At 29.2% G+C, this 21,089-nt stretch overlaps 1 protein-coding gene across 4 annotated transcripts; it reads left to right on the top strand.

Moving 5' to 3' along the window:
* The first annotated feature begins 1,199 nt into the window (after positions 1–1,199).
* Positions 1,200–19,082, top strand: LOC129963643 (U-scoloptoxin(01)-Er1a-like). 4 transcript variants are annotated; one of them, XM_056078136.1, is made up of 5 exons: positions 1,200–1,218; positions 12,398–12,437; positions 13,761–13,804; positions 16,767–16,927; positions 18,565–19,082. In XM_056078136.1, the coding sequence occupies exons 2-5, from the start codon at positions 12,410–12,412 to the stop codon at positions 18,812–18,814; spliced, it is 483 nt and encodes a 160-aa protein (XP_055934111.1). In that variant the 5' UTR covers positions 1,200–1,218; positions 12,398–12,409; the 3' UTR covers positions 18,815–19,082. The 4 variants fall into 4 exon arrangements, with proteins under 4 accessions (XP_055934111.1, XP_055934108.1, XP_055934109.1 ...); XM_056078133.1 differs by lacking the exon at positions 1,200–1,218 and adding an exon at positions 7,952–8,057 and having other exon boundaries at positions 12,402–12,437; XM_056078134.1 differs by lacking the exon at positions 1,200–1,218 and adding an exon at positions 7,988–8,057.
* Positions 19,083–21,089: the final 2,007 nt, after the last annotated feature.

Raw genomic sequence — 21,089 nt, forward strand, 5'->3', positions numbered from 1 at the left:
TTTGCAAACCTATTATCTTTCCCTTTATTATGCTCTATGATTGGACATATGCTCCCTCGCTTTTGAACATTTCGCAAAACACGGCGCAAGACCGTTGTTGGCGAGTTGGCTATTTTTTAAAATTGCGCCTAGCAGAGAGTTAAACTCCGGTCGTACCAAATCCGTTCGTAGGAATTTTGTCTCTCCTGCTGTTCGAATATATGTTAGAATGATAACTACGAAATGAAGAAAGCTAGATAGATAAAATTTGATAGAAAGATTTAGCATCTTTAATACAGACACCTATCAAATTTTGAATGGAATCTAACAAAGAATTGACTGTCTGTGTATCAAATCTGTGGATGCGATAACTCAATATATCAAATTTGGTATATGATTTTGCGACCTGTCGTTTTTGTCGAATTTGTGTTTCAATCGATTCGGAAGATCGGTTCTGAAACTCAAATTCGTTTTTGGATAACTTTGACTGCATGTCAACGATAATCGCCAAAACTCTCGCCAAGAATTACACAACAGCTTAAGTAAAAATGGTAAATTCACACCAAAGGTCAATATTTTGTGACGGATTGTTAGGAGCGAGGATAGAACCTGGGACCTTGTGGTTCACAGTCCAGTAACATGGCCACGATAAAAAAGCAATTGCTCGTGTAGCGTAGCTGTTAACTGGCTTATAAGCTTTCACCACAATTTCGTTATTATTGTATTCCAACACCATGGAAGGCTTCAGTGTAATAATATCTTTACAAGAGAGTAATGCGAGAAAGTTTTTGAGAAAACACTTCCCCCGATTTTCTGCAAGTCCAAAATGCCAAACAAAAATTATCATTAGTTGCCATCAAGAATTCCTTTAAATTAGCATTCTAATTATTCACACTTTTCTTACTCACGCAATTTTACACTCTCCCACGCTTACAATAACTTTCTAAAAACCGTATTTTCAACACTTCATTCTCTTTCTTTCACAACTTTCCTAACGGTGACCTCTAACTTTCTTTTTCTGGGTGTTTCCCCGTTAAAAGGCGTGGAACTCATCAAATCAAACATCCAACTACAAAGAGATGCTGCCATGAACTTCAAAGCATAATGAAATCGCCTGATCTACTGATTATCTTCGAAGTTTTTAAGAGATAGAAGTGCTGTAGAAGCAGAATTCTACAACGTAAATATGTGTAGGCGTAATGCATGTAAGGCCGTCAGAATGCACAGAAACTCCAATGAGTAAGTTTCCTCAAGCGCTTGATTTTCATTAATCATCATGTTAGTATTCCTACAACGAGATGTATTCAGTGACAAAAAATATTGCGCATTCGCTTTTTCTGCGTGATTTATGAGAATTCACCTGATACATTATTCACATGAACGTAAAATCCGCAGTTTAGAGAATTTTTTTTTTCATGTTTACATGTAACTTTATGTAGGCTTATGTCAGTTCGTGTGCACTTAAGTTGCACATTGTATCTAAAAGGAATTACAAATGATGGACTGTTTTGACAGGACATTTTTTTAAAATTCGGCTTCTTATTTCAGACCAAGAGAAAATTAATCTATTGTTGTATAAGATTATCATATGTTCCGGCTCTGTTGAGACATTTCCGAAATTTTATTGTTTGATCAGGATTTGTCTCAAATGTTTGATAAGTTAATTTCCATTTTTTAAAAATTTTACAAATAAATAAATAAATTATGTATAAATAAAAAAGCCACCTTGTTTCTGTTTTCGAAGAAGAACGGGGAAACGTGGACTGTATTTATCATCGTTTTAATGGATCAGATGTTTTACATTATATTGTATAGTTCTATTTTTAAAACTTTGTCCGGGATTACGATAGAATCTGGAGTTTTAACTAAACATACTTGATTCTTGTAATTTTGCTTATAACTAAATAGTTCCTATTGAAAAAGAAGATACTCTAAATTTTAAAAAATTAGAGTCTGATCCAAATATGTCCTTTACAGTTTCTATTGCTCATAAAATACGGTCATTCTAAATTAATCTGCACTTATTTGAATCAACTAATGTGGATGAATTGCATGTTTTATTATTTCTGATTTTTCTTCTATTTATATTCAAGGTGTCCCTTACATTTAGATTTTTTTTAAAATTTAAATCATCATAAATTAAGAAATTTAAATAGTGAAGAGCAGTTTTCATTTTTAGATTTGTCAAAGAGTCAGATGTTTTCTGACTTAAAGAGAAAAAGCTTGTAACGCACCAACAGATTGCATTGCAATGTGTATATTATTGATGGGATTGTCAAGTATATTTTTTCTTGTATCAAAAATTTTTGATTCTTTTACAGGTCAAAATATGCAAATCGTATTACTTCACACTAATTTTTAATTTATTATGATCTTCTAAAATCAGACCAAATTTATGAGAAACCAAGTAACCTTGCTATTTACAGATTGTCTAACATTTTCTCCCTTATCTTTTACTGTTTTGTCTAATCCGTGTTCTCGGTTCTATACTCACAGCTGCAGCTAAAAAGAAATTCCTGAATATACATTGCAACAATTTTTATTTAAATAGTCAAAATTATATAAATAATAAAAATGCACTTTTCCTGACTGTAAATACATAACATGCATTATAAAAACATAAATATCGTCGAAGGAATTTTCGAAATAAAATTATTCATAACTGAATTTTAATGATACATTAACCTTTAATTAACCTGTAAATGTAGATTTTTGATATTATTTCTACGATTCTGGTATAAAAAATCTTCAATAAAACACTTTTTTATTTTCTAGAATCATAATTTATGTATTTCTATGTCTTACATGGCCTTATATGTAGCCAATATAAGGAATAATAAAAAGTACTTAAAATGCAGTATAATTAGGTAAAAAAAATTAACAATGTAATAGTCAGATTCTTAACAAGTTTCAGTAATTTAAGAAAGGTATGGACCTATTAAACATCTCACCTATCGGACAGTTTTGCGCAGTTTTATCGAAATTGCTAATTAGAAACATAAACTGAAATCTACTGGTGAAACTGATGGATATTGGGTATGTGCCAGCAATGGTGTTATACCGGATTAAGCTCATTTAAATATTTAGAACTTCAGAGCTTGTCAAATACAGGCTTTATTAAAGTTGAGCACATATGTGATGGATACGAGGTTGCTATGGTAAAGGTAGGAATAACATCTCCAATTATTTTATGTCAATTTAATCACTTTTACCGAAAATGTCCACGTTTTGTTTCACTTCTTTAAATATATTTTTCATTTGTCTTATTTAAAATACATCGATTTGCATTCCAAAATTCCGTACTCTGACCTCTAATTTTCTTTAAAGGATAATATTTTATGGTAATATTTCGATACATTATTAAGTTACATTCTTAAAATAAATCTTTTAAAGTTCTTGTTATTAGAATCACTTCCAAATTTTTGCCTTTTTTAGGATAGATTCCAATAAAAAGATTACCTATTGTAATGGTTCTCATAACAGGACTTCATTAAAATTTCTTCAGTTCTTTACCAATCATTGTTCCTAGAACCCAAAACTACATTTCGTTCAGAAGTTCATATTCTTTGCCTATGTTCTCTTGTGAACAGAATATCCAGAGTAATTTTGTTTGGATTTTGCCTTGGGATATGTTTGTTAGAAATATAAAAATCTCGAACGATTTAATAAATGGTCCATCTAGCTTAAAGAGGGTGGAAATGGTGTGGGGGGAGGCTGAAAGTAGTCTCTACTACTTTCTTAATATTGAAGGCAGAAAAATAAATCCAATTAGACAAATTAGCATTTCATTAAAACGAACAACTTTTGTATTTTTCTTTGTATTATTTGGTATCAACTTTGTATAAATTCTTTAGATAACTGCAGTATCTTAGAAGTTAGAGGCTGAAAAGTGACTTTCAAGCCCTAATTTTGACTGTTTCTAATTTCAACAATTTTTGTTGCCAGATAAGAACTGAGGTGCAAAGGAATTTACCTTTGCCTTCCAGCTTGCCGAGAAGCAATTTTTTTTCTCTTCTTCTTGTTCATTGTCTTTTAGCATTTTGCTAGCTTCATCCTGAGTAAAAATGTACGCCACTTTTTTTTTATTAGATTAAGGTATGTTTGTTTTTATTTATACCTCTAAAAATTTGGATGCGGCATAACCAAGATATACTTTTGTGTTATAAACGAGGAAGAAACTAAACGTATAATAATCCTTTCTACTTTCTGATTTCACCTGTCTTGTTTTTATTACTTTTCATTTTTAATAGCTTGGATTTATGCTCAGTAAGTCTCTACTCACGGCAATTGAAAGAAATGAACTTTTTGAATAAACTCAGAATATGTATACATTTTTTTTAAAAATTCATTATTGTTTTAATCCTATTAACCCTAAGTTATGATGAGAAAATGGGATAAATTTTGTTACGCTTTTGGATAACAAGTTTAATTTCTTTTGTCTCTTTGTCAAGAAAATTTAGATTTCAATTTGAAATGTTCAAACTTTACCAAGACGTCAGAATTTTTTTAAATTCATTTCTAAAAATTTAATTCTTCAGCTTTTCTTTTCTTCCTATCATCTTATGTATTTTAATTCTGTTTGCAATTCTTCATTATTTCTGTAAACATATTCTTTAGAACTAAAATTTTATTTGGAGCTGCAAAGCCTGCAATTAAACAATAGCAATATTAAAGAGCTAAGTACCACATTCAAAGTTTCTCATATTTCTGTATCATTTTATTTGTAATATATAAATAATAAAATTCAATCGTATCTCATTGTTATTATTTAGACACAAATAGTGGTTATATCGTAACAAAAACAAAAACCATACCATCTGCAGCGATCCCAGATGAAAACTATTACAAAATAAATGAATTACCAAATGTTAATTTCGGGATTCAAAGGTCTGGTCGAAACTAAACTAGTTGCAAAAGCCAAACTGGAAATTCAAATTAAAAATAAATATGTCTAATATTTATTTATGTAATTCGGGATCCAGGACACAGAAATAGAAAGTGATAAATGCATTACCATTCGAAAATTTTTCTTGAACTAATAATTCGGTTTGAAGATAACTATCTTAATTTTTTATCACAGTATTTTGTATATTATTTCTTCACATGTTTCTTGTTCTAAAGAGTTTAATAAGTTTCGATTTAAAATTAACCATTTACTTCATCAAATTACAGGATTTTTTTTGTTTGTTTGTTTTGCAAAGCTGAAACTATATTAAAAGTCATTGTGTCTTCCTTATTTTATTTACGCCAACCTATTCTTCTTATAAAGCCTAGATTTTGTAGATTTCTGATAAAATATATTTAAAAAACGAAGTAATGTATACTTCATTTCATATACTGTTCATACATGACACGGATACATGGACATTGAATGAATGCAAATTCCATTATGTTCCTTTAAAATGTTGCAAAATACTTTCTTTAAGCCTATTCAAACTGTTCTCATAAAATTATTGGAATTTCATTATATTATCAATTAGTTCATCGTGGTGCAGTATATTTGATCTGTATTTTACCTCATGTTATCTTTTGGAAATTCGAATACCGGAAGTGAAATGTTTCACCCAGCAATTTGTATCTCTTAAATATGTTATTCCCTATAAATCTGGAAGAAAATGTTAAAATGAATAATTTCTATAATATATAATTTCTGTAAAAATTATCATTCTTAAACTAATTATCTCTTTTAAAAAGTTTATTTCTTTTATAAAATCAAAATATTTAATTAACTTATTTTAATCTTATGGTTATATTTATCATATCTAGAACAATAATATATAATTTACAATTGTGTAGTCTTCTCTTTGTAATAATATCATTTGTTGTTGACTATTACATAAAGCAAAAAAAAAAAAAAACATTCTTTTGATAAAATACAGGGTGTTTATAAAGTCCCGGACCCATTTTGATGTTTAATAACTCATAAAATAATAAAGATAGATTTAAATTAATAACATAAATGGTTAAATAGACTCAAAAAGTTTCATGACCCTTGTCAATGAACTTCCACGTGTGCCCCCTTCGTCGCACGGAGAATATCAAGTCGATAGTCAATTTCACGCCAGGTAGCGACAAGCATGTCGGCATCCACAGAGCCATTTGAGCACTTTATGGCGATTAACAATGCCAGAAACATGAAAGGATGCTTCATCGGAGAACATTATGCTCTTCAGAAAATCAGCAGCATCTTCTATCCTCCTTAGCATATCTGTTGCAAAGGCCATCCTCCTAGGTCTATCGTTCGGTTCCAAAACTTGAACAATTTGAACTTTGTATGCATTCAGTCTTAATTTTTTCTTAATAACCTTGTACACCGTCGAAATTGGCATATCCAATTCTGTTGCCGCTGATCTCACAGATACTATAGGATTGTGTAAAAATGTCTCTCTGACACGCTCAACATCAAAATCACTTGTGCAAGGACGTCTGGAACGTTTCTTATCTTCGATACTTCCAATTTCTAGAAAATTCTTTTTCCACCGCAAGATGCTGTTTTTGGAGGGAGGATCTTTTTGGTAAATTCTTCTGAAATTTCTCTGTGCTTGCACTATCGATTTCATTTCTATGAACCACCATAAAATCTGTGCTTTCTCTTGTGGTGTATGCATTCTCCTTAATATCCGCTCGAATAAAACATCACATACAAAAGTACTACATAGAACAAACACATCAAAAGTAAACATAACATTGCAATAGTTGCCAAAAACAAAAGAGAGAAAAATGCAATTAATAAGCAGACAATATTTAGAAAAGTACAGATATTTAGACTGGAAAATGAAATTATCTGAAATTAACCACACCCGCAGACGATATTTACAAAAGTAAAAATATTCAAACCTGAAAAGGAAAATATATGAGTTATTCCATCAATAAATGTCATAAGTGTATTTATATCTTTATTATTTTATGAGTTATTAAACATCAAAATGGGTCCGGGACTTTATAAACACCCTGTATTTTAAAAAATAAAATAAATTTTTGATAAAATATTTTATTTCTGAAGTTATTTTTTAAAAATAACATCTGAGTATTTTGTATCGGCAAGCGAACACTAATTATATATCTTGAATGAGCGATGGGCCTGTACATTAAAATAACAAAAAAGGGAATCATCAAATTTGAATGCTAATAGATTTCTTTGATAATCCATTATGCAAGGAATGAATAATTCCTACCTATACCATCATTAATTTCTCACATGATGTATCATGATTATCATTCGATGCATTGGCAATAATCATGTAATGGGGTTCTACTACTTCTACTTCTTGTAATTTATACTTCTAATTGAGTATTTAACACACTTTCTTCTCATTGTTCATTATTGGAAAAAGGTCACCTCACAGATGGTAACACAAAGAACCGAGAGAATAACAAGGTCTTGTTACTTAATTGTATTTTACTCTCGCAGCAGCAGGTCATTTAATTGCCCCGATGAGTAAACCCAGCACACTGTTTTAAGTAAGTAAATAAATAAACAACCGTAAAATTCTTTACCAAATGATTGTTTCGGGACGATTCTTCCTGGTAAATGGTAGTTCAGAATGGGCTATTATTTACACATCAACAGATTAACCCTTCGACAAAAAAGTAATTGCAATTCGACAAGTGGCATCATCTCATACTTGACTTGGAAAATGGGAGGAAAATAGCGATTCTGGCATAACTCTCGTGCATTCGGATGGAGGGGGGAGGGTCACCTGTTGGATGAAAGAAAAGGTCAAACGCTTAAAAATGGGAGATTATTTTGTTAAGATTTGGTGATGGTAGGGGGGATAAGAGGCTCATAGAAAAGGGAGGGGGGGTATAGTAGGAAAAGGTGGGAGGTGGAATTTTCCGACAAGGACGAAACGAACCGACATACTTTTTTAAGCAGATTTTTTTTCCTTTCTTTTTCCCCCCCTTATTTTTCCTTTTTAGTTGTGTCGTATTTGATTGGCTGCAAGTAGCGTTTGGCAAATAATTCCGCATCCGGAGTGTGAATGCCTATATATATATATAAATGAAATGTTTAAAAGAAACGACAATACAACCTCATAACCCATACATCTTGTGGCAATTTTCCGGTCTTCCTTCAGGTAAGTGCGTTTTCGTGACCATATCATCCCGACGGTCTTAGCACTTCTGTGTTCTTGACTTTATTCGAGATCTATATTTGAGGCGTTATGGCTCATTTTCAGTCATTTAAATGCGTGTCGCTGTTTATAAGAGCTGCGACAAAGGCTTTCAGTCCTTTGAAATTCACTGCTTTTCAATGCGTGAAGGTCTGCGAGTGTACAACTGAAGCAGAGGGTCTTTTTTTTTTCATTGAATTTATCTGTGGCGCGGCCATCCGTTATAGATTTGGAATGTAGGTTGTGTGGGAAGTTGGGATACCTTGATTCAATCATTCCAAAAGGTATGTCTTTATTCTTTGCTGCAAATCTCTCAAGTCTTAATATCATAATTAGATTATTTTGAAATTATTTTAATGTTATTTTCGATACACTTTTAAAGTATTTGTTTATAATCATGAATTATTGAATGTGAAGCTTCCGCAGCTGTTATTTTATAATGAGGAAAAAACTATTAAAAATATTTTATGTTCATAAAATCAAATGTAAAGGCTTTATTAAAATTTTGTATTATCCCCATGAAATGTTTTGCCTTTTAAAAACTGCATTTTTGGGGGGATTTAAAATTATTTAACTGCTTTCATAAAAATTTAAATTTACAGAAATTTTAAATCAGACATCGTTTTACAGTCCTTAATTTGTCTACAGCTTTTAAAATAATAAATTAAACGCCAGATGTTCTTCTTTGATATTAAATTATATTTATACTAGCTGCGTATGGCGACCTTCTAACTTAACAATGTTAGCATTTATTATTTTCATTATTATTACAATTAAATATCTTATATATAACCTACTTTTTATGATTCTACCAAAGTGTGATATATATAAAGTCATGTCATTTTAATAGCATTAAAATAATCTGTTAGCGTTTCTAATAAAAATGAGTCATATGCTATCATAATATTTTAAAAAATGTAACATGTCAGGGTTATACAACTTCTAATTGCTCGTTGTTTTCTATGATATTGGAACCTCTCTCGTTTAGCATGTAAATTGTATTGACAATAAGAATTTATTTTCTCAGTCCAGCTTTAAGCACTTTGATTTCATTGTAATAGTTATACTATTATTGAAAATAATGTTAAATTAAAAAAAAGATAAAATTCAGAAATAAAAACTCCGCGATATCAAAATTTTTATCTTTAAGAAGACAAAATAGAATTTTAAATTGGTATAAAATTTCTTATTCAATAATATTTTCAGATGATATTCGGATTTTCGGATAACGAAAACACATCATAATTTAACTTTATTTTTAAACAATTAAGATATTTTAAATATCACATCCAGAAGTACATTCTAACCTCCATACACATTCCTGTGTCAAATTTCGTAGTTCAAAGTCAAATGGTCAGTCCTACAGAGTGCCAACACATAGTGAAATATACTCGCATTTTCTTTTATTATTAGCGGAAATTAAGTGTTTCTTAATGCAATTAAGCAAGTAAACCGTTAATTTCACCCAAATTATTTCCTAGAAAGTATACTCTATCTAGTGATATTACAATATTTAAAAACATTGCTTTAACTGATATGTAAGTAATTAATAATTGATGTTTAATAAAACTGAATTTTAATTTATTTTATTCCAAAACGTTTTTTAATTATTTTTTTTTTAAAGTGTGTGTTTTTTCTATATTTTTATCGTTATTTTATACATTTAACAAAATCAAAAGGAGAATATTTGAATTCGTCAGTTGTTATTTGGCATTATTTCATTCATTTGACAATCCTCGTTAATTTAAATAATTAATTAATTTAGACTCAATGTTAATTTCGAGTTCTGTTCATAAATTTTGGTTTTAATTTATTAATTAAAATTTTAGATACATCCTAAATGTATTGTATTTTTCTAAAATATATTTGTTTAAAAATCTAAATTTAGTACCTATAAATATGAAAAAAATGCGGTTGTCATTCAATTTTTGATAAAAAATATATTAGTGGTATAATAGCAGGAGTTTGAGCCAAAAAGTTAATAGTTATATTACTTTCATTCATAAAAAAGTTATTTATTTTCTTAAGAAATTCTACTGTACTTGCAATTTTTATGGTTCTCATCAATATGTCGATGAAGATATATATATATATATATATATTTTTTTGTGTGACAGAATACACACTTTCTGCTACATATAATATTGACATGCATATTGAATGAAACTAAATTGTCAGGCATAACAAATATCGTTTTTTTTTCCGTGGTGTACGTAAAAATTCCAGAATCTCCAAATAATGATCGTGGCAACTAATTGGTTAAGTAGAATAATAATAATAATTAATTCTATTAATAACAATAGCATAAGAAATCATGAAGAAAACAACAAACATATTAAAAGAATAAAATGTATGCGTCACTAATCATAACTCAACTTCACATGGAATAATTCAATTCTCATTTGTTTTTGTCGATGTAAGTACGCTTTCAAAATTGCATACAGACATCCGCAATTAAAGTGGTCACTCATATTACATCCATAGTCATTATTGAAAATTTTTACCATATTGGCGTCCGCGACAGGATTCATATGACTTGGCCTGAAATGTCAGTTATCAGAATTGGTATATTTTCTTATTCTTGCGATTCTTTTTCTTACAAATGTATTCCAAGAAATATCCCGTCTAATCCAAGTTAAGATAAAGGTCGAATCAGTTCAAAAGCATGCCATCAAGTCCATTTGCAACTTGACAATATAATCGAGATAATATGAGAACTCAAATTAGTTCTAATCGATGAATTGCTATTTCTTTTGTTTGTAACACTCTTGATTTACTTGATGCTACCTGCACTGAAATTTTCCCTTTATATTCCCTTATTATCCCTAAATTTTCCATTTTATTTCAGCACGTAAGAAAATGCATGCGGCATAAGAGATTTCATAAAATGTTACTGAAGAACATAAAATAAACAAGAGAAAAATGAAATCACATGTATTTTTCTTATGATTTGGATGCATAATCCTTCCATATTTGGGAATTCGGAAACAAAATAAATGAGAAAATAAAAATTCGGAATTCATTTGTTTATGAAGTCCGCAAAGCAGGGAAAAGAACTGGGTGGGATTCTTCCCACAGACATGACAGTTGAAAGCAAAAATAAAAGACAAAGCGACTTCAGATGCAATAATAATATAAATATTTTTGCCACCACGCGTTAAAGAAAAGGAAAGCAATACCGCCTGCACGTTTTTATCAGAGAGGAAAAACAATAATAACTTAAGGAAAGCAATGAACTAACATCAGATGTTATTGTCCGACGTAAGATATAATTAATGAGATCGCCACGAAACATAAAACTACATCCATATAGTCATAAGTTTGAATTGCTTAAGAGTTAAGACTTAGATGCTTGCATATGAAACTGCTTAATGTGTTAACATGTTAACTGTCGTGTCATTCACATTCGAATGACAGCGAAAATTCTAAATCAATGTAGAATTTCATGCGAGTAGAATAAGCCTATGTTTAGTTTATATCTCCCTGTTTTAACACGTTGCTCAGCACATGAATCGCCTGTGATTCATACATATTTTTTAATTAGATATTTTCTTCTTTGGTACAATTAAAAGACAGCAAATAAGTAAGCATCTTATTAGATAGTGGTCCGAATCACAAGCGTCGATCATGGCAGCGAACGCGTTAAATGAGTACTAAGTAATTATGGTGAATATATTTCAAAAATGTAATCTATGTATTTTAATTTACTATTGAATTCTATGCTGAGAAATTATACCATTTTGATCAACAATATCAGAAACAAAACGTCTTTAAAAATCATATAAAATCTACAGTAAATGGATAACTGAATTACAAAATTTCTTCTAACACATGATTTTCTACAAGAATATAATGCAGAAAGCTTACAATATTTGGCACTAATTTTATTATTTATTGCATATAATGCTCATAAATATGTCCTCAAGATTCAGTGCTTACATTACTTTAAAAAAATGCAAGCTGCCTTTTAAAATTCCTTTCTGAATCTCGATCTGATAACTTATACTATTTTAATAAACAAGACCTGAAATAAAATGTCTCTGAAAATAAACAGGAACACTGCTGTAAATAAATAATTCAATCATGAAAAATCCTTACTGCGTTTCACATTTTGTTTTTCAGGAATATAATGCGGAATGCATAAAATATTTGACATTAATTTTATTTTTTAATTTATGTGAATGACTTTTATATATTAGTCTTCAAACTTCATTACATAGAATTCTCCATTTCCTAATAATTCATAGCATTCATATTATTAAAATTAATAATTCATTTCTTTAATTGTTATTATTTATTTCTAGATAGATATCAGGATGAAAGTGACGAGCATTTTGAGTATATGTAAGTTTACTTTTTAATGTTATTAACAGTTACAAATTTAAAAGGTCTTTTTTAAATCTTACATCCATAATCATATTCAAATGTATAAACTTTAAAATTATTTGTTAATAATGCACATACTTTAATCTTTGACTTTCAAATTCCAAAGGTATCATTGAAATTCTCTTATTTTATTACAAAGTTCTAGTGCAATCAAAAATAGAAAATGCAAATAATTTCGCAACTTTTTTGGTAACAAAACAGAAAATTGCCAAACGATTCTCAATTCTGAGAAAGCAAACTTTAATTTCTACTTAAATGTCACACTGAAAGTTATTCACAAACTGCGTATAATTTTCTTTTCTGCCGATAGAAACGAATCTTGTTAAACAACTTACATTTTATTTTATTTTATTTGTCTTCCTTTCTATCCTTATGATAAATTGCTTTGTGAAAGTGATACGTCAAAGAGAAAGACTAATAATGTTTTTCTTAGCTCTTATATTACTGTTTTTTGTTTTTTTTCATTTTTTTTATTCAAGACAAATGACTGTTTTTAGTATCTTGGAGCTACGCTACGGAAATGCAATTACAGTACAGATCGCTGCTTAAATGTTTTGATAAAACTTTTGTTCGAGAAAGGACGGAAATTTTGCTTATTCATTACTTGCATCTGAAGGATAAGCAAATATTATAAAAGAAGTTCTTTTTGCATAGTTACATTCAACCGTCTGAAATTGTTTGTTTTCAAGATTAGGGCATACATTTGAAATCTTGTCGCCTTATTATTTCACTTCAATGCAAATCAGAAAAGAGAAATAAAAAAAAAAAATTATGCAATTTAAGAAACTTTTTTTTGCCTTTTCTAAAATTATTTTTACTTAAATAGTTTTATCTTAAAGATAAACTTTTTTTATGTTAAACCTTTTTTTTCCAGGAGTTATGTCATAATTTTATTAAAAAAATGGAGATATTCTAATAAATTTATGAATATCTAGAATAAGAGAAAGATAGTTAACTCGTAAAAAATTATTTCTAAATTTGATAAAAAAAAAAAAGAGGTATAACAGACGGTCTGGTGAATTTCTGTAACTAGTCACTTCAAGTTATAAATGTATCTTTTTATTCCTTATAATGAATTAAAATTCACAGAATAAAATTTTCCATAAAAGGAAATGTGATGAAATAAATACAAATTTTAGCGAAATATTGCGATGGAAATATTAATGAAATTTTTAATAAAGAATTAAATAATATTGCAAATTTTGATTATCAAGTAGCTTATAATTTCTTAAGAAAAATATGTATTGAATATATTTTAATAAATCTACATCTCATTTCTAGTGCTGATTGGATGCGTTGCAATTTCTACAAGTATGCCAAGAAGGGTAAGTAGATCAGAAAAAATAGTTGAAATGAACAATAAATATATATAATCATCTAATGCTGTATGTAACGCTAGGCGGAGTTTAAATATGTTTCCGTCCTTTTAGTCTGCGTCATTATCAGATGTGCATGTCAGTTGTTAGTGTTTTTTTACGTTTAAATTGACTAATTTATCAGCATGAAAACTAATCTATGCACGAATAAAAAAGTTCATTGCGCTGATATCTGCAGTTTTTATTATTTTACATATATGCTGACATCAACAAAAATGACAGTTATTGCCAATATTTTCTTTTAGCGTTCTTTTTTTTTTAATTTTTTTTTTTTTTCATACAGGATCAGTATTTGTTTCAATCCGATTTAGTGACTAGTATTAGTGATTTTCATTTTAGTGATTTTAGCTTTCGTGAACATTATTGTTAAAGAAGATCGCCCCACTAAAGAATAAGCATCTAATATTACTGTACTTTAATATCTAAAATGCATTACCAATAATAGCTTTAAAAAAAATTTCAGCACTTCTCCAATGTGCCAAAATTTCTACAACTTTCGGTAGCTAAACCGTGAAAATCAAATTGGATATATTGTTAACAAACTTAGAACCCGTCTAGGCGAATATATCTTCTAGTAGAAAAATAATAATCAGTAAAACATTTTGATTTTTTAAAAAAATGTATTGTAGTTTTTAAACTGAAATTTCGCCTTAGAGATAATTTTCATCATTTGAAAAATATACTTACGCTAGCATATGTTTTGTTTATTATTAAAAATTTGGACTCTTTAATATGTTCTTCATAATTTCGTAGAATATTTTATATGATGTTATTGTAAGCTTAATGAATAAATTTGTTTCAGTAATTTCGTATTTTTCATATAATTAAAGAGTATTTTATTTATTTCAAGAATGTGTAATTTCTTTATTAATAAAATCTTCAAAACCAGTCATCATTGTTACCAGTTTTCATCCAATTTAATAAATATATGTTCAAATAATGTTACTAAACAAACAAAAAAAGTCCATACAATTTATAATGGGGCTCAGTTTTTGAACGAAAACAGTACTAAAAAGTCAGCTATTGATCGAATTCTGACGTTTCAGGTAAAAAAAGATTGGAAATGAAAATATAATTGCCAACGGCATAACCATAGCAGCGTTTTTCGTTCCTGAAATCGCAATATGCTAATCGGAAGCTCATAGCATATTGATAATTGATTCTTTTACTGACATGCATTGCATTCTTCTAAATTTGCGATTTCAGGAACTTATGTCTTTTTTTAAGCATCAATTTTCACGACATTTTCAATTTCGAATCATAGCGATGTTCCACTGATAGAACAACTTTACTTATAAAGTATAGCCATATAAGATAAATCAAATCAGTTAATCTGTTAAATAATAAGAATCATCTCAGTCTTTCCCTTTATCGTCATAGTCATGGTACGGAAAGAGTTCCATGACATTCCAATATGGTAAATTTTTCCTGCAAACGAAGCCATAAGGTTTTCCTACAGAAAAATTTTGGAATTTTTTTTTTCTTTAAAAGTCGAAACGACATCTTCCAAAATATAATGAATATTTACAAATAAATTATTCGATTTATGTTATGAATGTCTCAAAAAATTTTATGGAACCTTTTTTTGTGAAATTTTAGCTGCCTTTGGCAATCTACTTTTTCTTCTGGAAAATATTGATTGAGTTTAAATCCAAGGATTCTGTAATGAAAAGTTAAATATTCATGATTTTATGGTGAAAGCTTATAAGTCAGTTAACAGCTACGCTACACGAGCAATTGCTTTTGTATTGTGGTCATGTTACTTGGGCTGCGAACCACAAGGTGCCAGGTTCTATCCTCGCTCATAACAACCAGCTACAATTTCATCAACAAAGTGATTATAAGATCAAATTGTGACATACATTAAAGCCGGCAAATTTTAATAATCTTAATTCTGTTCTGTTTATTTACCTATTATAATTGTGAATATTTCTAATAGCGTTGAGTTCATTATAATGATATACTCATCACAATGATCTTGTAGTAGTAAAATGCAGTTCATTATAATGATGTACATTAAACGTAACGGTATTCAAATCTCAACTTTCTGAAATCTATCTCATGCATTTCCTTTTGGCAGTCTAATTCCATTTTCTTGACACCTCATGTCGTATCAAAGAAATTATAAGTAACAATTTTCCCCTTAGATTTTATTAATGGAAGAATATCTGGCGTTTAAATGTGAAGAAAGTGTTGAAAACGGTTTGAATTTCATAAAAATAATGAAATCCTTTGTTCGAAATCATGCAAAGAAACATATTTAAAAAATTCAGAAATTCAAAAAAAAATCTAGATTTTTAAAAAATTAAAAAAAAAAACTTAATTGATATCATTAACAAGTATTTTTTCAAAAATTTTAAGTAAGTTTTGTGCATTAATATTCTCGCAAGTAAGCGTGAAAAAAATGCCAAAATCTTGCTTAATTTTTAATTAATAATATTTCTTATCAAATTTTTTAAGAAATCGCTTTGAGCTGCGCAATTTTGTCCTCCACATTACAGCTGCGCTAAATTTGGTAACTATAGGTCAGGAGGTCTGTTCAGTACACCATCTATATATAAACACACATTTTCTTTATTATTAACAGAAAAAGAGATAAAGCAAAATATAAATGCTTATATTTAAAAATATCGGATATTTTATGCAGTCCTTGCATTCTTTTTTTAAAAAATACAGTAAAAGATAAATACCTATATCATGGGATATCAGGCTAAAATCGCTTTTAGGAAAGTAGCGATCTTGAAAGAAATCATGATCATAACGGAATCATCAAATGTGTTATCTCGGTTTTATATATCATATCTGTTCAATCGTAAGCTATTTATCTTTTAAATATTTTTCATACGACACCATATGTGTCATATTGTGATGTTTGATTAGCAATGTATCATGTTTTTACTTCATTTTTTAGGCCAAGCGAGAAGCATATGACCTCCCCGACGGAATCAACTTGCTGCTGAATGCTGACCTCCGATCAACTTTTACTTGCCAGGGTGACGGTTATTATGCCGATGTAGATAACAACTGCCAAATCTTTCATGTTTGCCACGGACATGAAGAGGGAAAGCTTAGGTATGAATGCTAATTCTTCATTCAAAGAGAAATAAAGAATTATCATAATAGATTTTTCTGGATAAAAGAACAGTTTAATGTGCGGATTTGAATGTGCAAACCCCATCTTGCTTTCCTTCATAGCTGACACTCTTTGTGTCAATAGTTCATCTACGTGAGGGGATTGGTTATAAGCTTGAAATGATAATAATTCTTTTAAAATTTATATGTAAAATTACTTTAACCATCTTTTAATATTTTAGGAGAAATGCTTTAGAATAATTTTTGTCCTTTAAATATTTTCGAGAAACTTCTTTTATGACATTGCTTAATTGAAGAAAGACAGTTGAATCTCCATGGTCTAATGGTCATGGCACTGGTCTCATAATCAAGAGACCGTAAATCCCGCTAGAGACAATGCGATTCATAGTATATGTAAATATTTAATTCCTTGATTTTATGTTTTCCTTTATTTCATGTTCCAGAAGATACTGAACATTTCTTTAGTTTACCAGACAAGTGTTCTGGATTTTTCTTACTGTCTCCAGAAAAGTATTCTGGAACTTTCCCTGCTAGTATAAAAACAGAAGATTTGTCAGTCATTGTGTTCTGAGTTGAGTTAATAAATTGGTTTAGCTCTACCATCTGAGCTACGCCACGTGACAATATTATAATAACCTTATGTCCTCCAGTAACAGCTTCAACCCTTATTAGTAAAAATATGCTATACTCCAAACATTGTTACCCTATTTTATCGATATTGTTTGGTATTTATAATGATATCCATGGATATATCATTCAGTATCGTCTGCTAATAAGTCCAACAACAATTTTTAAGAAATATTTGTAGAAATACATTTAAAATGAAGACGACCAATTGCATTTATAAAAGTATACATAAATATATAAAGCTCAATACGAAGGAATGCTTCCATTTTTACAAATTGAGTATCCATGCCATAGTTTATGAATAAGATATCATAAACTAATTCAAGGTACTCATAATATATAGTTGTTGATATACATGAAGTGAAACAAAAATTGCAAAACCTTCCTGCATTCGATCATTACTTATATATTTTGTTACTCTTTTGCTCACTTTCCATCTTTTTTTAATTGATACAATTTAAAATTAACTATGTTTATAGAAGTTATTTTTATTTCATATAAATTAAAGATTATCTTCGATAACAGTTTTTGATATTTAATACCTTGGAACAAACCAACTTCTCAGGTCATGGAGTTTCAACTTATATTCAGACAATACTTTTCAACTTATACTTCATACTTTTGTTTTCTTTCCTTCTATTTTAATTGATATAATTTAAATTTAACAAAATTTATAGAAATTGTTTTTATTTAATTTAAATTAATATTTAATTTCGGTATAATTTTTGATATTTTGAGAAGTTCATGAACCCCACTTAATGCAATCAAATAATACTGGCATCACAAACCAACTTTTCAGGCAATGAAGTTTCAACTAATATTTCATTCCTTTACATTTTTTGCATCTTATTTTAACGGATCTCAAAGTTTATCGAAATTATTTTCATTTAATCTAAATTAGTGATTTATTTCGAGTTTTTGATATCTTGAAAATGTAAATCATATTTAATGACTTCAAATAACACTGACGACACAAACCCACTTTTCAGGCAATGGAGTTTCGCATGCGGAAACCAAACCATGTTCAACCAGCTTACATTTACCTGTTCCTATCCAGAGGAGTCAATCCCTTGCAACAAAGCTCCAGACTTCTTCTACCTGAATGGGAACGTACAGAAAGGTGACCCAGAGGTTCCCTTCCTAGAAGATCAGGACGTGCAAAACGCGGCGCCATTGATTCCGGGATACAATGGAGTGGACAACAGAAACGCGGATTCAGCCAGACCAAACAGAGGGTAGAGGCTTCTGAAGAGAATTTATTCTTGTGATTTATGCTGATGACGCCGACAGTATTCATGTTCGTACGTTCTGATGCAAAGCGGAATTCCTATTTACTTAGTTTGCGCTTCGATTCTTTTGTGTTAGTGTCATGTATCAGGTGTTTGTGAATGGGTTCGTAGATTAGAATATCCAAAGATGATATTAATGTTGGTATTGGGTGCAGTCCCCTTTATGTGTATCATTTCTTTCTATTTAGTAACGCATTAAAGTTTTCTTATTATATTCAGTGTATCTTATGTGAATTATTTCATTGCTAACTTATTTAATCTACCTCTTGACATATTCACCGAAATTTCGATTTATATGACTTGACGTCTCACCCAATAAATTGAAAATAAATATATCATCTTTCAAGTTATTTTAATTTTTATTATTTGTGCATGTAAATTGCGCTACTAAAAATGTTATTAAAATCCATGATAAAATATTACTAAAAGTCCATACTAAAAATATTATTTAAAGCTTAATATTGGTTAGAATTCTTAAAACACATTAAAAAAATTAGAAAATAATTCTTTAATTTTCACAATACTTCAGAAGCACCATGTGTTTTCATTGGAATATCTACAACTCCAAATGCTTTTGTTGGATATAGTAAACATAGTTCTTATACAGATTTCCGGTTAAAAATTAAAATAAATTCCTAAGAATTAATAATTTAAAATTAATTAACTTTTTGTACTATAAACATTAATAAATTTCTAATAATACAAAAATGCATTTTGCAGGTCCTACTTATTTAATATGTGCACAAAAGAAACTATCTAACAATAGCTTTTCACCATTTGAAAATAAAAGGGTTAAGGACATTTATTTCAGGAAGAAAATAAACCTATTTTCACACCCGGGAACTTGTGAAACAAAGTTAAATAAGCTATGGAGTTTAATTACAAAAGAAAATATAAACAGGAATAGAGGGTTATATCTTTAAATATTTAAAGTTTATTTTTATAGCATTATTACTGATACTTTTAAATATTTACATGTGTATATTAAAGGTAATCAACCAACAGTTGGTTAAAGAAATTTTTAAAATAATTATTTCTCAAATGAATTTTTATTAATATCATTAAATTGGAAATTCATATTCAAATATTTAATGCAATATTAGTAGGAAGTTTTCCATCAGATTTATGAAAGTTACTGATATTACCAAACAGCAAAGGTTTCTTGTGTACATTTTGTGGTAAATATATTTCTGAAATAAATACAATGATCATCTTGCAGATAAATAGCGAAACAAACGCTTTTGTTGAAGAATTTTATATTCTGACAACGAACAAAACAAAAATAAAAACGAAGATTTTATTTTAAAAAACGTTTTTTATTGACAACTGCTATCACCGCAGAAAGACAGATGAATAGACGAAAGTGCAATATATCAAAACGTTCAGAAAAACCGCAGCGAATTCATTAAGCGAAAGTGTGCATCCCGATTTGAAATAAAATCGAATGCAAAGCGATTTTTATGTATATTCTGATACACAAAATACCTTTTGTGCTATAGATAATGTCTAATGTTTGAATTTATGCAAAGACATTTTAAACTTTTTATTTCAGAATGATAATATTAGGTGGGCTATGAATATTGGAGTAATCAACTACTATGGTCACTGAACAAACCAAATAAAAAATAAGCATTTTTTATTGCATTTAAATAAAGAGACTTGGAAAATCAAGCTTCGCTCTCGGCAGCGTTTTTTTTTTAATAAAATTATAAATAAAATTCTATTTTATGGCTCGTTTAAAGCTTCGCGCGAAATTTAAGTGAATTGCAAATGCGGGATTGAACATGAGAAAAATGCATGGAAGTCCGAAGCCCTAACCACTACTCCATATGATACGCTTATGCAGGTCAAGTACAGTCACATGTCATTATTTAGTTATAAAAAAATGGGTTTGGGGGTTAAGGAAAGGCACTTACATAGATAACTTAAAAAACAAAAACCTTATCTAAATAAAAAGTTTAATCCAGATCGTTAGAGCCGTTCCCGAGATACAGGAAATAAATTCATATATATGTTACCGCTAAAGAGCAGAAATCCTTTAATCTGCAGATTAGCTAGCTAATTTGCACATTAACTAGGGTAATCCGTTAAAGTGCGGAAAATTGTTTCATTTCTCAAACTACCTAGTTAATGTACATATTACCTACTAGTCACTCATTATTCTACAAATTACATACTAGGTACTCGCCAAAGTGAAAATAAAATCTTTGCTGTATCAATAACAA

Source organism: Argiope bruennichi, chromosome 3 (assembly GCF_947563725.1).
Source record: "Argiope bruennichi chromosome 3, qqArgBrue1.1, whole genome shotgun sequence".
NCBI lineage: Eukaryota > Metazoa > Arthropoda > Arachnida > Araneae > Araneidae > Argiope > Argiope bruennichi.